Here is a 15,375-nt window from a genome sequence, read left to right on the forward strand (position 1 = left end):
ACAATGAAGTCTTGGCCATAATGACATCTCCACCTGCCATGTGGGGTTATGGACAGCATTCTGCATGGCCATAAAAACTAGGACAATAAATCATGTGGGTCAGTCAGCCAGAGTTTGTCATAGGCTGTGCTCCCTCCCTCACTCAGCAGTGTGGGATCATTCTGATATGTGTAATATTAACTTTAGTGAAGCCCACTTAAAAATAATAAGTACATGCTGCAGAGAAAATCTAAGAACATTGGAATACATTTGTTACGGCAGAAGATTATTTTCTTCTTATGCTTTGCTTGATGGAAATAATAAGTAGAATGATCTTCCTTTCTCATTCCTCCTTTAGGTGCTGGTTTCAGAGAAGTGTGAAACTACAATAAATTATGTGGGTGACTCGGCCAGAGTTTGTCATAGGCTGTGCTCCCTCCCTCACTCAGCAGTGTGGGATCATTCTGACATGTGTAATATTAACTTCAGTGAAGCCCACTTTAAAGTAATAAGTACAATGTGGGTCACTCGGCGAGAGTTGTCATAGGCTGTGCTCCCTCCCTCACTCAGCAGTGTGGGATCATTCTGATATGTGTAATATTAACTTTAGTGAAGCCCTCTTTAAAATAATAAGTACATGCTGTAGAGAAAATCTAAGAACATTGGAATACATTTGTTAAGACAGAAGATTATTTTCTTCTTATGCTTTTCTTGATGGAAATAACAAGTAGAATGATCTTCCTTTTTCATTCCTACTTCAGGTGGTGGTTTCAGAAAAGTGTGAAACTTTTGTGGAGCAGTGGATGAAGGAGAACATGCCAGAGCCTGGCAGAGTCAAGGCACCTCTTGTGGCCACACGCACTGACCAGAGTGCCGTTGAAGAGTTCATCAGGGAGGTCAGTGTAACAGATTTGGAGCATAAGTACAAGTTAGTCGATTCATATGTGTTAAGTTTTCTGATTTCACAGTCCTTTGAATTGTCCACAAAGGAGGCACACTCATACTAAAACTGTGGTTATTGTGAAAGTACAACCAAGTCTGATCCTATCAGAAGAGGATCCAAGTTGGGTAAAACCTATATCATCACAAAGACAGTTTTCTGTGTATGTTTATAATTCATCTGATGTATTTTATATATGGTTAAGCGTGTGTATTTGTGTGTTTTCTGTGCTTTTGTCTCTTACTTCGGTGTTTGCAGTAGTCAAACCCCGATATGTGATCCCGCAATAAGTGATACCCAAGCTTAATGATGTGGGTAGAAATACCACCATACCCCACCTAACAATGGCTGAGATCCGGTTTTGCAGTGTGTCCTGCTTTGTATCGTCCGGGAGCGATGGGCTCAAAGTTTAAATCACACACTTTTCCGCAGCAGACTTAGCCCGCCCACTTGCCAGGATGTGCGGAAACACTCGCGCAGCCGCGCACCCATTGCTGACCCCCGCATGAACCCATATTACTCTTCTTACACCGCCCGTCACGGAGTGAGGATCTCTCTTACGCTTGCTTTCCCCACATCGTGTTGTATCACCAATATTATGCAAGCCGCTGTCATAGTGCCTCGTAATTGTGTCCCAGGAGTACTGTGAGTAGGACAGTGATACTAACCGTGTGTGGAGTGCGATTTTTTGTTAATTTTGACCTAATTGATTGTGATCATGTCTGGTAAGGGCATTGCATGTGGTGGGGCTAGTGGTGGTAGTGGTAACCCTAGTTGGGGTGGTAAGCCGCCTGCTAGTGTTGGAGCTGGTGATGTTCCCATGAAGCGCCCTCGTAAAGCTCTGTCGGTTGAAGTGAAGTTAGACATTCTAGAGCACCACGACAAAGGCGAGGGTGCATCTGCTGCCGCACTTTGCAGCGGGTGTGTGCCAGCGACGACAAGACGATGGTCCAGTCATTCTGGAAGGGTTATAACATATGCCACGCCATCAAAAACATCGCAGCTGCATGGAGGGAAGCAGGCCAGCCCACCATGAGTGGTGTGTGGCACAAGCTATAGCTGGAGTGCATACATTCCTTCACCGGCTTCCCCGAGGGCATGCAAGCACCGCTGGTAGAATGGGTGCTGTAGGACATTGTGCAGCTGTCGGACAAGGTGGGCTTCGGGGAGGTCGACAAGGAGGAGATGGAGGAGGTCCTGAACAACCACAGGGAGAAGCTCAACAACGAGGAGCTCCTCATTGTGGGGATTCAGCGGGGGCACCAGGAGGCAGAGGAGGAGAAGGTCACTCCTGAAGTGTGAGCCCTTAGTATGAAAATTCTGGAGGTGATGATGGCCAAGGTTGACAAGGCCATCGCACTTGTGCATACTCACGACTCTGTCTCAGGACAAAGCAAGGACACATCAGATCAGCTGGTGGAGGGGATGAAGGTATACTGGATGATGCTGGAGGAAACGAAGAGGGCAGCCAGGCAGACTACCATCACTGCCTTCTTCAAACAGGCCCCCACCATGCCAGTGACCTGTAGAGGATCTCTCCAGCCCTTGACCAGCGGAGAATCTCCCCAGTCATCATTCAGCAGAGGAACACTGAGGGCTTTCTCCCGCCGAGGACATTGTGCTCAGCCCCTGGGCCCGTACTTATAAAAACTACATCATAGTTAGGTGAAAGTCATAAATGTGAGACTTAAGGAGCACCTCATCATAACTAAGTTGAGACTTTGTTAGGTCAAAGTCACAAGCTGCTGAGTTAGCGGTTGGCGCTGCGTAGCACTTGAGAGTTTCGAAAAATGAAGAAAAATCTAAGAAAGCAACAGAGAAAAGATGCTACAAAAAATCAGAAATTACTACAATATTTTCTTAAATGTTTTCAGGGTAAAGTAAACAGTCAAATGCTTTTCGTCTCATTAACTCTCCTACTCTTACTGACTCCCTTCAACCTCTGTCTCTTCGCCGCACTGTTGCATCTTTATCTCTTTTCTATCGCTACTTTAATGGTCACTGCTTCTCTGAACTGTCTGCTTGCATTCCTCCACCTCTACGACGGGCGCATAGCACCCGTCTAGCAGCAAACTCTCATCCCTTTTCTGTCCAACTCTCTAATGCAAGAGTTAACCGTTACTCCCAGTCTTTTATTTATGCAACAGGTCAGCTCTGGAACTGTCTCCCTCTGTCTGTATTTCCTGCTGCCTATGATCTCCAGTCTTTCAAACGCAGTGTGTCCAGGCATCTCAAAATGATCGGATCTTGAATTTGGCTCTATATTGTATTTTGTTTTTCTCTTGGAGGGAACTGTTACTGCGGGCTCATGGCCTTTGGTTCCTTCTTCCTCGCAATTAAAAAAAAAAAAAAAAAAAAAAAAAAAAAGATTAATGTCATTTTTGAGGAATTATTAATTTACCACTTTGTGTTGTGGACGAGGACATGTTGCCTTTCCACACCACTCTGTAAACAAACACCACCACCGCCACCCAAGCATGGAGAACTCCAACAGTGTAACAAGCAAACGTTCCAGAAAGCAAAATTGGACCCTGATGCCACATATAAGCTGGCACAGTTGTATCTTGAGAACATACACATGCTGAAGGGGGTTAAAGCCTTGTTTCTTGCCGTTGGTCTTGTTAAGGTCTCCCGCACCAAATCGGTCACAAAAATTATGCCTGCACGGTCCAAACAATATCTCTTGACCAGTTCTGCATCATTTAGCTCGTTAAGCACATCTTTCCTTTCACGAAAACGTCTTGGTTGGCGCTGGCGAATTTGTTGTTGTTGTGGTGCGGCGGCCATCTTTACTGTTATAATCGAGTCATAAGCCGCGTCCGAAGCGCTATAACCACTCGGGAGGGGTCTTAAGCTATGACTCAGTTTAAGTCGAACATAAGGACTTATGACTCGCTCCTATGAATTTAGGACAGACTTTCGCCTTATGACTCAGTCTTAGTGTTTTATAAGTATGGGCCCTGGTTCTGGACCTCACCTCAAGCCGATCCCCATCTTCCGCGTCACCTGAGTTTCCACTGCTGAACTCAGCCACTCCATCACTATCTTCCTCGCCTTAGCCTCGATCTCTGGCACCACTTCGGCCACTGTCTCTGTTTCCCTCACCACCATGTGAGCCACTGCATCTATCTCTTTGCCTCACCACCTCAAACAGTCATCGCAGCTGTCTCCCTTGCCACCTTGTCTGCCATCGCATTGCATCCCATCGCCACCTAGTGAGTCTTTGCATTGCACCCCATTGCCACCCCCAGAGCCATTGCATCAGTCTCCCACTACCATCATCCCACCTCGCCAGGCTTCCTTCCCCTCTGACCCTCCCCTGGAGATGGGGTTTGAAGGCTTTGAGGAGGAGGAGTGAGTGCTAAGGAGCACCACATGTACCCTAGCCTTGGGGGAGATAGCAAGGATGACGACCAGGACCAGACATGGACTCACAAGACGTAAGTGATGATAGGTATATGATATTTTTTTATTTTTTATGATTTTCAGGTTTTATTTGTTGGTTTTAGTGAGTTACTAACAGGTTTTAGACTTAGGTTAGCTTGCTTTACAGCGTTAGGCCATTTAGATTGCCTGTATACCTTATTTTTGGACTCATTTTGGTGGGTTTAGGACTTGGTTGCGGGGAATCCCAAGGCTCAAAAATGCATCCCTATACTTTACATGTTAAATCAGCCCCGATATGTGATACCCCACTTAGCGTTGGGTTTTTTTTTAATGCATCACATTGTTAAACCCAGGTTGACCTGTAATATTATGCAGACTTGTGAATTACTAATTTGTTTTATGTTTCATGCACAGTATTACATCTTTTTGTTGAAAAGAAAAATACAGTTTAGTACAACAGACTGTTAATTTGCACCGCTATTGTGTCTGCAAATTTTACTGCACAACTTGAAATGTGGAGATCACATCATTGAAGCTCATGATATATTGTAATGGTGAAATCCCCCAATTTTTGTAGAGTACCTCCTTTGGTTCTCATGAAAAATTTGTATCCCCACCTGATCATATGTGACATTAATTGCAGTACACATACAACCTCTCGGAACATCACTGTGCATAAAGAAGACTTAATTAGAGTGTACATATGGTTTATTAGTGGTGATCACTTTCCGTGACAGAACGGAGCAGTGTTTGGGAGTCAGGGAATGGGTATCTTTAGATGATGACTTCTGTAGGGTAAAATTGGGCAATTTTGCTGTGTACGGTGGTTTTTGCTAAATACAAACTGCCACATATGGGATACAGTAATCCCTGTACTATCCGGACGCCCACTTTCCAGACACCCCACTTACCGGACATTATGGGCCTGGACCTTCGGAATCCAAAAATGGCCAAAAAAAGAAAAACATCCCCCCAAAATCCGAATTTTTTCCCACCCGTAATTTGAAATTGCCGCTCGGCGCCGAACAGCTGTTTGCACCATGGCTCCTTCACCCCTTCCTTCCTCCCCCCTCCCCCCTCCCCTCTCAGGGTTGCCATTTGGTATTTTTCACTACCAAATGTGGGCCAATTTGGTATTGAAGAATTTGTTTGGTAATGAATCAGAATAATGCATTACCAAACGGATTTTTCACACGTATGAGGATACACAGGATGGAGATGGTGGATTGTCTGCTCTCTCTGATTAATCTGCTAGCCTACATAGCATGAAAATAATCAACATGCTGTTACTTATAAGGAGAGTGATTAATATTCCATCCATCCATCCATCCATCCATCATTCATTCCTACATTGCCCCATGAGGAGCGTAGGAGCCCGGGGTTAGGCAGTTGGTCCTGACATTTAAGATGAGAGTGACCAACCTCACTCATCCCTGAGTGGCATTACGTGAGCAATAAACCCCATCCATCCCTTGGATATAAACCTTCACCGGCTCAATCCGATTGGAGCACAATAATTACCCACTAAACCACCAGGCGCCAAAATTTGGTTATATGGTTACCACCCAGCATAGTAAATTGTTTCCCGGTGTACAGGAAATCAATTGGCTTGTCACTCAGTGTAGAGTCACCCACAGGCAGAAGGAAGAGGAAAGAATGAAGGAATGAAAGACAGAAGTGGGAGTGTAAAGTCATCCGTAGGCAGAAGGACGAGGAAAGAATGAAGGAAAGAAAGATAGAAGAAGATGGAAGGAAAGAAGGATGGAGGAGAGGACAGGGCAGACACCCGAGAGCAACACTACGTTGAGTGAGTGGATGGTGAGCGCCCCCACCTACCACAACACTTTTATATATAATTAGTGAAGAATAAATGCTTGCTTTATGAATTTGGTAATGAAAAGCTAAATTTGGTAATGAAAATTGAGGAGTTTGGTAATGTGGCTGAGTTTCAACCTTGCAACCCTGCTCCTCCCTCACCACCAGTTACCGCCTAACTGTCATCACAAGTGGATGCTTATCACAATGGATGCCACACATGCTCGTTTTTGTAAATAAACAGTGAATAAACTGCAATACCTCGCCACTAGACCACATGGGAATTTACAGTGTTGTGCAGTGTTAAAATTTTAGAATTTAGAGTGCAAAGGATCAGCTGTGGAGTGCAAATTGGTGGTTGAAACTGGCGTGGTGCAATTAAGAGCAGAATGTGCAATGTTAAACAATTATAACTCACAGTGCAAAGAATTACTGTAAGTGCAACACAACACTGGATTACTGTACGTACTTCGAGAGCATTTTCACCACTGCCAAAGCCTTAGAGAAGGTGGCCACAGACGTGCTATAAGTACCCTGTACACTGCTGTTTTCCATAACCACTTCTAATTCTTCATTCTCTGGTTCCTTTTCATTTATTTCATGCTTTATGTCCATTATTGGTTTGAATAGGGTCTGAAATAGGTTTAAATAGGTGCTTTGCATGTCCGGTAGGGAGTTATTTAGGTGGCTTTTAAAGTTAGGCTGGGTTAGAGTCCTCAAGTACTAGTCCAGCAGGCTGGGGCCCACTATCTGGACGGGACCACTTTCTGGACATGCCTATGGCTCTGTCACGTCGGATAGTGGAGGGATTACTGTATATTTCAAGAGCAAGAGTTTACACACCCGATGATGTAAGTCTCGTCCAGGTTGACCGAGTAGTTCACACACAGCAGCGCAGCAAAGAAAATAATAGTTACCCTTCCCAGTCTGGCGAGAGGAGGTACCTCTCAGAAAGTGACCTCATTACAGTGATTCACCTGTTATGGAAACTGTAATATGACTATATATCTGTAACATAAAGGTATCTATCTATTTATCTATTGCCAGACGCCACAGTCCCATAAAGGGTGGCCATTTGACTTCGAGTTATTTGTTTTACGGGGAGGGGCACTAACCCTCCACCATTCCGCTTGTTGACACGTAGGGAGCACGTATGGTTTGGTCATATGGTTACCACCCAGTGGTGTAAATGGTTTCTTGGCATACAGGAAACCATTTGCATGTCACTCAATATAAAGCCACCTGCAAAAGAAAGAAAAGCAAAAAGAAGTGACAGGAAAGATGGGAGAAATAGGAAGAGAGGAGGGCAGGCACAGAAAAAGAATAATAATGGGTAAGGAAGAAGTAGGCAGCACTACATCAAGTGAGTGGGTGATGGTCGCTGCCACCTGCCACTACATAAAGGTGTAACATGGCTTTATGTGTGCAAAAATGTTTCACTTACCATAGTAAAACAAATAATTACAACATTAAAGGAGTAAAAAGCTTTGGCATAGAGATGTAACCCACAGAAATATATGGTAATGCATGGTAAATTTCCAGTAACATACATTACTTTGGGCTAATAACATACACACATATTACCATACATACACTAGGTATTGCTACAGTAAAAAAGCCAAGTCTTATTTTAGGTTATAAAGTGTAATAAAGCTGAGAAAAGACTCCTTATTTGATGCATCACGCGAGAGTGTAGGGTTGTAGCAGAGAAGGAAGGTGGAGGGAGGGTGGGGAATTTCCGGAGGGAGGAAGTGAAGAGTGTGGAAACATCACTCATTCAAGTAGGAAAGAGAAGTGGTGAGGGATACGTCTCTTGGCAGCCATGTCAGGGGAGTCAGGTGAGTGGAGGGGGGGGGCAGGAGGGGAGTCACTGCTACAGCCAAACCTCACCTCTATGCTGTAGTGGCAACAGGAAGGGTAGAAAGATTGGGATATGTCACATAAGGCATCAACTGAGGGGGTAGGTAGAGGGAGAGAGATGGCAGAGGGGGGGCTAACCCCCCCACTCTGTTGGCGGGCTGGAGCCCTCCTCCCTCCCTCTCAACTCGTAGCTGGTGTGGTCTTGGAGCAGGTTACATCAAGTAAGAAGCGGGAAACTTTGAATGCAGTTTTGTATTGCAATTGATCTACCGTGCTTTTTAGGCCAGGGTGTCAGAGTAATGCAAACCCCCATAGGGCTGTTTAGGGTGTTAGGGGTTAAGCCGGGGTATTGCATCTAGGGGTTTTGTATATCGCGATATTACTGTATACGGTATATATACAGTATATATATAGTGAGAGAGAGAATTTGACCTTAAAAATTTAAATTTCTTAATGCGTTTACACTTTTTGCGTGGCCTTGAAGTCGAGGTGGAGGACAGAGCAAGTTTTGGAGGCCGAGGTCAAGGCCATGACGCAGAGACCAGTCCTTAGCCCCGTGCCTGATGTGTACTATGGCAACCCTATACTTGGATTCTGTATTAAGAAACATAATTTTTGTATACGTGTGTGTATTGTAAGTATATTTGACAATTGGATTTTTAAAAATAGATTAACTTATTCTGTGTTATATAAAATGCCTTAAAAAGGAATGGGGTTGATGGACTAGGAATCCTTAGGAATCCTACTACCCAGGAATGATCTGGGGGAAAAAAAAAAGAAAAAAAATGATGCAGATGTTTCACAGCTGGGCTCCATGCCTACTTGGGAGCCTAATTAAACTGGGCAAGCTTGTATGGCTGTGTGTAATGAGCAGTGTGAATGAAAATTATAAGAGAATAAATAAGAGGAAGTATTCATGAAAGGAAGAAATTGTCAGTAAGTGAATGATGGGAAAGCTATGATATGCACAGTGTCAGGTTCGTGTACTCATGGAAGAGTTGGATAGTAGAGGAGTTTGTTGAATGATGAATTAAGAAGATGATTAATGATTATAATTGAAGCTGTCACATATGCTCCTTCTGATGACAGAGGTATTGAAGGAAAGAACAGTTGCAGCCTTAGTGTAAAATAATTTCAGAGTTATACTGTACTTGAATAAAAATTTGTGTTTATCATTTTTCAGTATGATGCGATGGAGTGAAGTGTGCCAGGTGGCAGGTGTGGCATTGTGTGAGGTAGTGACAGCAGCACAGCAAGGAGCACTTCCACTGCAGCATGTGCGAGAACTATAAGACCGCCTCCAATACCACCTCTGCTGCCTCCCCATATGTGTTGCCACTTGGCTTTGCTCTCATGTCCAGGTCGGTCTGGTCTGGGATGATAGTCTTATTGAATTGATTTTTGCATGACATGCAAGAGCTATTACAAGTTTCAGATACAGTTTACTGTAGTCAGACATCAGCTTTCATGAAGTGTTCCATTTGAAGATTTTAATATTTGTGGCATTATCAAAAGTTCCACAAATAACAATTGTAGGAGGATCTGAGAATTACAAAGGATTAATGATGTGACACATTTCCTTATTTCACTTTGCATGCTATTGACAATTAATTTATTTCTTGTTATTAATAACATGATGGGTGGGGGCACTCATCGTCCACTTACTCGATATAGTGCTGCTCTCGGGTGACTGCCCTTTCCTCTCTTCCTTCCTTCCTTCCTTCCCCTTCTGTCTTTATTTCCTTCATTCTATCCTCCTCCTTCTGCCTGTGGGTGACTTTACACTTCCTCCTCTGTCTTGCTAAATTCCTCCTCTTTCTGCCAATAGGTGACTGTACACTGAGTGACAAGCCAAATGGTTTCCTGTACAGCAGGAAACCATTTATTATGCTGGGTGGTAACTGTATAACCAAATTATGGTGCCTGGTGGTTTAGTGGGCTACTAAGGCCCACAAAACCAGCATGCTTGTTTACGTCCACAGGCTTTGGTTGTATTAGGTTTTCCTACTACCTCCGCTGATTCTTTTAGCACTTTTGTTAGTCTGTCATTCAGCTCATCAATGTCACATTCAGCATTACTGAAAGCCTGAAATCTGTTCCTTATTTCCAACTGAAAAGCTGCTTTGTTTTTGCTGACTTTTATTGGGCATATCTTTTTGTCTTTAATCATCTTCTTTCTTTCACTTTTGAAATTAAATCTTGCTGTGCAACCCACCATTCTATGGTCACTTCCAATATTTACTTTGTTGACAACTGTGACATTTGTGATTGTGTTATTCTTATTTGCTATAGTGAAGTCGATTTCATTCTTGGTTTCTCCATTTGGGCTTCTCCAGGTCCACTTTCTCCCTGTTCTTTTGTGAAAGAATATATATACACACACACACACACACACACACACACACACACACAAACTCAACCCCCTGCTATCACGCGTTCAGCTATTGCGGTTATCTGCTATCGCGCTCACATCAAATGCGCAACCATACATGCTATCATGCACCCCAAGACAGCTATCACGCGTCGAGTTTGAAGACAGGCTAAGCGAAACTTATTCACACGGCCCTTCATACGAGGTTTGCCGAGGATACGATGGTTAATCGGAACGGTAACGTGGTAAAATTGCTGATGATACCACAGGCATTTGGAATGCATCTGAATGGATTCCTGCCGAGGACACGACAGGCAAAACAGTGACCAAAACCCATTCGGCTCGAAAGAATATATCGTACTATAGCATTGAAATTTAGCCTAATGCTGAATACTTGTTAATATTGTATTTTAGAATAAATATCAATCATTTTGAAACCTTTATAAAGAGTTAATATTTCTTATGCGAAAAAACTGTGATGTCGATAAAGTAATCACTTGTTTACAACTGAGACAGGGCTCTGACGACAGTGTGAGGAACGTGTGTGATAGCGTCCAAGTTTTGTTCCACTTAAATGTTCCTCAGCCATTCCTGATATAAGGTACCATGTGATACCCCCTTTAGCTGTGGACACTAAAGAAATGGAGACAGCCAAAGAGATCTGGCGGCAACTAAGCCACTCCCAAGCCTCGGAACCCATCAAACCACCCAAGCCATAATCCTTATAAAAGTTTGATGGCCTTTTATGTTGTTTATTTATTTATTATACTGTTATTATTAATGTAATAATGCTTTATTTCATGTTAGAGGAGAGATTGGCAGAAAATCCTAGGCATAAAGTGGTTAAAGTTAGAAAAATGGGCCACCGAAAAACCAATTAGAAATTTTCCCATTGATTGTTCAGTTCAGCTATCACGCGCGTTTCCTGTGACCAATTAGGCGCGATAGCAGGGGGTTGAGTGTACCTCTTTAATTTCCTCTTTCCACGGCATCACCCTTCCCTTTATACACATTTACAATTATACTCAAGCCAATCATATGGGACAACACACTCACAAATAATCATATTTATCAGGTCAGTGACTAACCTCACCCCTATATCTCCTAAGGGCTTCAACATTTCGGCAGTCAACCCAGACACACTTGCTGCCTTCCCCACCATCATCCTGCTATTTCCTCACTTACAGTAGCAGCATTATTCATAGGCCAAGGATCTAACACTGGATCTGCTGGCTCAAACCTTCCCTGTCCCAGTCAAACTCCCCATTCAAGAACCGGCTATAATGCTCTCTCCATGCATCTTTAATATCCTCACTGTTCACCACTACCCTTCCTTCATCATTCTTCACACACTGCTCACCTATAATATCCCGATTATCCCTCTCCATCTGATTTGCCACCTTAAATGTCATATTTTTCCTTTCCTCATGATTTAGGTTATCAAGTAAAGTATCTGTGACTGACTTCGCCCTGTATACCTCTCTTCTAACCCTACGCTTGGCAGTCAAGTATTCCTCCTTGCTACCACCCTTCTTCCATTCCAGGAAAAACCTTCTTTTCTCCTTAACTGCAGCTTCTCCACCCTCATCCCACCACCAGGTTACTTTATATTTTGATGGTCCTCTTGTCCAACCGCATGTTACCTTAGTAACTGTCAAGAGATTGTTCTTGAGGGCTCTGTACTGTTCATTAATGCCTCTGTCTACAGCTCCCTGTTCAGCCACCACTCTCCTCATCTCGCTGTAGAAGGCATCCCTTACTACTGTAGTTGGTTTTTCAGCTTCCATATTTTCCTCCTAGGTACATAAGTCCTCTTTTTCATCACTCATTCTTTAAGCACCATATCACAAATCAATAGTTTCTTCTGCTGGACACACTCCTCACTTCCTATAACTTTAACATCCCTCACTAATCTCCTATCAGCCCACCTAACCAGAAAATAATCTATCTGACTGCTGTTTCCCCCAGACTCATACGTAATTAACCTACTCTCTCTTTTCCTAAAATATGTGTTGCACACAATCATGTCCGTTGCCTCCCCAAACTTGAGTATCCTTTCCCCTTCCGCATTCCTTAGACCATACGCACATCCCCCTTGCACTCCTTCATAACCTTGTGCTGCTTCACCTACATGACCATTTAAATCCCCTCCCAAAACCACTATCTCATGATTCTGCATACCACCTACTACACGTATTAAATCATCCCAAAATCTATCTTTCTCTGCTTCATCCAATCCTGCCTGTGGAGCAGATGCCGATATAATTGCAGCTATCTTTCTACTGGATAGAATTTTCACTACCAATATCCTTTTGCTTACTCTCATAACATTCATAATATATTCCACCTATTTCTCCGCAATCAGTGACATCCGCAGCAGGGCCCGACAGCAATGAATGAGTAAATGGGGAGTGTGTCATCCTGTCTCGGCTACCTCCCTTTCCTTGGGGGAAGCAGCCTAGGTATATAGATAGATAGATTTCTCCGCAACCATCACACCAACACACCCATCTCCGTCTGTCCCCTCCTGCCAAAACAACATATAGTAACAGTCCTTCCCAACAATCTTTCTGGCTGATCCACCCTGTACAAGACTTCCTGCAAACACGCCACATCCACTCACGTCCTACTGAATGCCTCAACGACTTCCCCTGCTCTTCCCCTCAAACTTCCCACATTCCATGAACCCACCCTCATCCCCCTGGTTGATTTACTGTCCTCAGGCTTGCTTTGAAACTTATTCTTGTGTTTTGTCATAGTCAGTATTAAGAAAGGGGGATAGACATACCCCATAACTAAATTACCTGGATATCATCTGGTGGTAGCGAGAATAAATAGAAATGACAACCATGGGCAGAATGGGTTATTTTCCATGTGTTGACGATGATGATAATGTAATTACATAACTGGATGTGGGTGCCTGTGGCTGGTGTTGATGACACTGTTATACAGTAAACTTTTTACTGCATGTTAGTAAACTTTTTACAGTTTTTTTTTTTTGGTCTATTTTTTATGGCTTTTATGTAAGTAGATTAGGTTAGCATAGATATGGCTAGGTTGGGTTAGGTTAGGTTAGGTTAGGTTAGGTTAGGTTAGGTTAGGTTAGGTTAGGTAAGATTATATTACCAGCATGTTAAGTTAGATTACCTTAGATTTACCAGTAGTAATGTTCAGTTAGTGAAGGTTAGGTCAAGTTAGGTTAGGTTAGTAAGAATGAAATGACTTAGGATGGATTAACCTTCAGGGTGAATTGATGAGAAAACCCTCTAATCTGACGCCTCTCCCCAGGTACTGCACCCATGTTGTGACAGATGAAATTAATGAAGTGGCAGCAGAATTGCTCAAAGCTGTGGTTCTGTTCCAGAGGCGACTGTATGCACGGGACCCTGCCAAGGGTGCCATCAAGTCAGTTGATAATTTTTTTTGTTGCTGTTGTAGCACAGGTAGTAGTAGTAGTAGTAACTGTGACCCCAGGCCTATGTAAACAAGAAGCCAGTGGACTATAGGCTGAAGCTGACATTTTTCTGCAGTCCACCATTTTTCAATTGGGGGATGGGAAGGAAATTGATGGTTGTTTGTAAAACCAGGCAGTGGAACCACCGAGTTATATAGGCACCGGACTACTGGCACATGAAGGCGTTCTTTGCCAGCAACTGCTTCAAGTGAAAAGCCCTAAGTGAGACATATTTCTGGTTTGTGACTGAGTGGTTAAAGCTTAAAAACATTCATTTCTAACTTGCGAGCAACTTTATGATGAATCATAAGTAACTTTAAGTGAATATCGTCATCATCATCATCATCATTATCTAATCCTGTGTTGCCCCATGTGGAGTGTAGGAACCCAGGGCTAGGCAAGTTGGTCCAGACATTTAAGATGAGAGTGACCAGCCTCACTCATCCCTGAGTGGCATTACATGAGCAATAAGCCCCAACCATCCCTTGGATGTAAACCTACATTGGCTTAATCTGGCAGGAGTGCCATAGTTACCCACTAAACCACCAGGTGCCATAGTTTGGTTATGTGGTTATCACCCAGCGTAGTAAATGGTTTCCTGATGTACAGGAGACCATTTGCCATGTCAGTCAGTGGAGAGTCACCTGTAGACAGAAGGAAGAAGAAAGAAAGAAGGAAAGAAAGAAAGAAACAAGAGGAAGGAAGGAAAGAAGAAAGGAAGAGAGGAGAGAACAGTCACCTGAGAGCAGCACTACGTCGAGTGAGTGGATGGTGAGCGCCCCCACCTACCACTAATAGATGTTAATTCATCAGCAGCAGAATAATGAAACAGCTTTTAAAGTGAAACAGCTCTAACCTATTAAAGTAGAGTGATATTTTCTATTTTATTCTCTCATGATACAGTTTTATTCAGCATAAGAGAGACTTTGAAGTAGAGAGGTTAGAAATACCCTCCATCAACCCCATCACCATAGAAAGTCTTCCAAAGGAAAATGAAATAATCTGGTAGTTATGAAAATACAGTTGATTAATACATCGTTGGATTCATGCTGTTAATTTAGGCCAAATTGTAACTCCCTTTTTTTTGACAGGCAGAGGTTTGTGTGTGGGCTGAAGCAGACAACCAAGTTAATGGGCAAGATGTCATGCATCATTATGGCACCAAATATACAGAAGTGCTATGAACCAGGTAACAACATATTTGCATGTTTGTTTTAACCCGGCTCAGATCCTAACCTCTTTCAGCTCAGTTGATGGCCAAATGTAGTTGGATGAGAGTCAGTTTGACAAGCAACCAAGGAGATTCCTACCTCATAATGAAGGCTTACAGAATTTCATATGCCCTTGACTTGGTATTCAAGGTGTGGAAGTGGCCCAGCTTTGTCAGCTGAAAATTAACCAACAATAGTGTGTCAGTTGTTATTATATTACTGTATCCCTTTTCTATGTGCTTAATTGAGTGAAGTAAGCGGTGATTGATTATTTGTTATTTCATGTCATTGTTTGGTCCAATAAATTTTGGGTTAAGAGTGAATGCGTGAGAATGTTGTACAGTATGGTACAGTACAG

The 15,375-nt window shown here is 43.1% G+C and overlaps 1 protein-coding gene across 1 annotated transcript in view; it reads left to right on the top strand.

Annotated features, from left to right (window-relative positions):
- Positions 1-15,375, top strand: part of LOC145390046 (mediator of RNA polymerase II transcription subunit 24-like) — a 59,135-nt gene that overhangs the window by 28,858 nt on the left and 14,902 nt on the right. Inside the window, 5 exon segments of the mRNA XM_080265124.1 lie at positions 741-907; positions 9,165-9,342; positions 11,789-11,796; positions 13,641-13,757; positions 14,898-14,995. Of these exon segments, the coding sequence (XP_080121250.1) occupies positions 741-907; positions 9,165-9,342; positions 11,789-11,796; positions 13,641-13,757; positions 14,898-14,995 (568 nt within the window).

This window comes from Coenobita brevimanus, unplaced genomic scaffold, assembly GCF_032717465.1.
Source record: "Coenobita brevimanus isolate Jiangsu-jjx unplaced genomic scaffold, ASM3271746v2 jjx.HiC_scaffold_2767, whole genome shotgun sequence".
Taxonomy (NCBI): domain Eukaryota; kingdom Metazoa; phylum Arthropoda; class Malacostraca; order Decapoda; family Coenobitidae; genus Coenobita; species Coenobita brevimanus.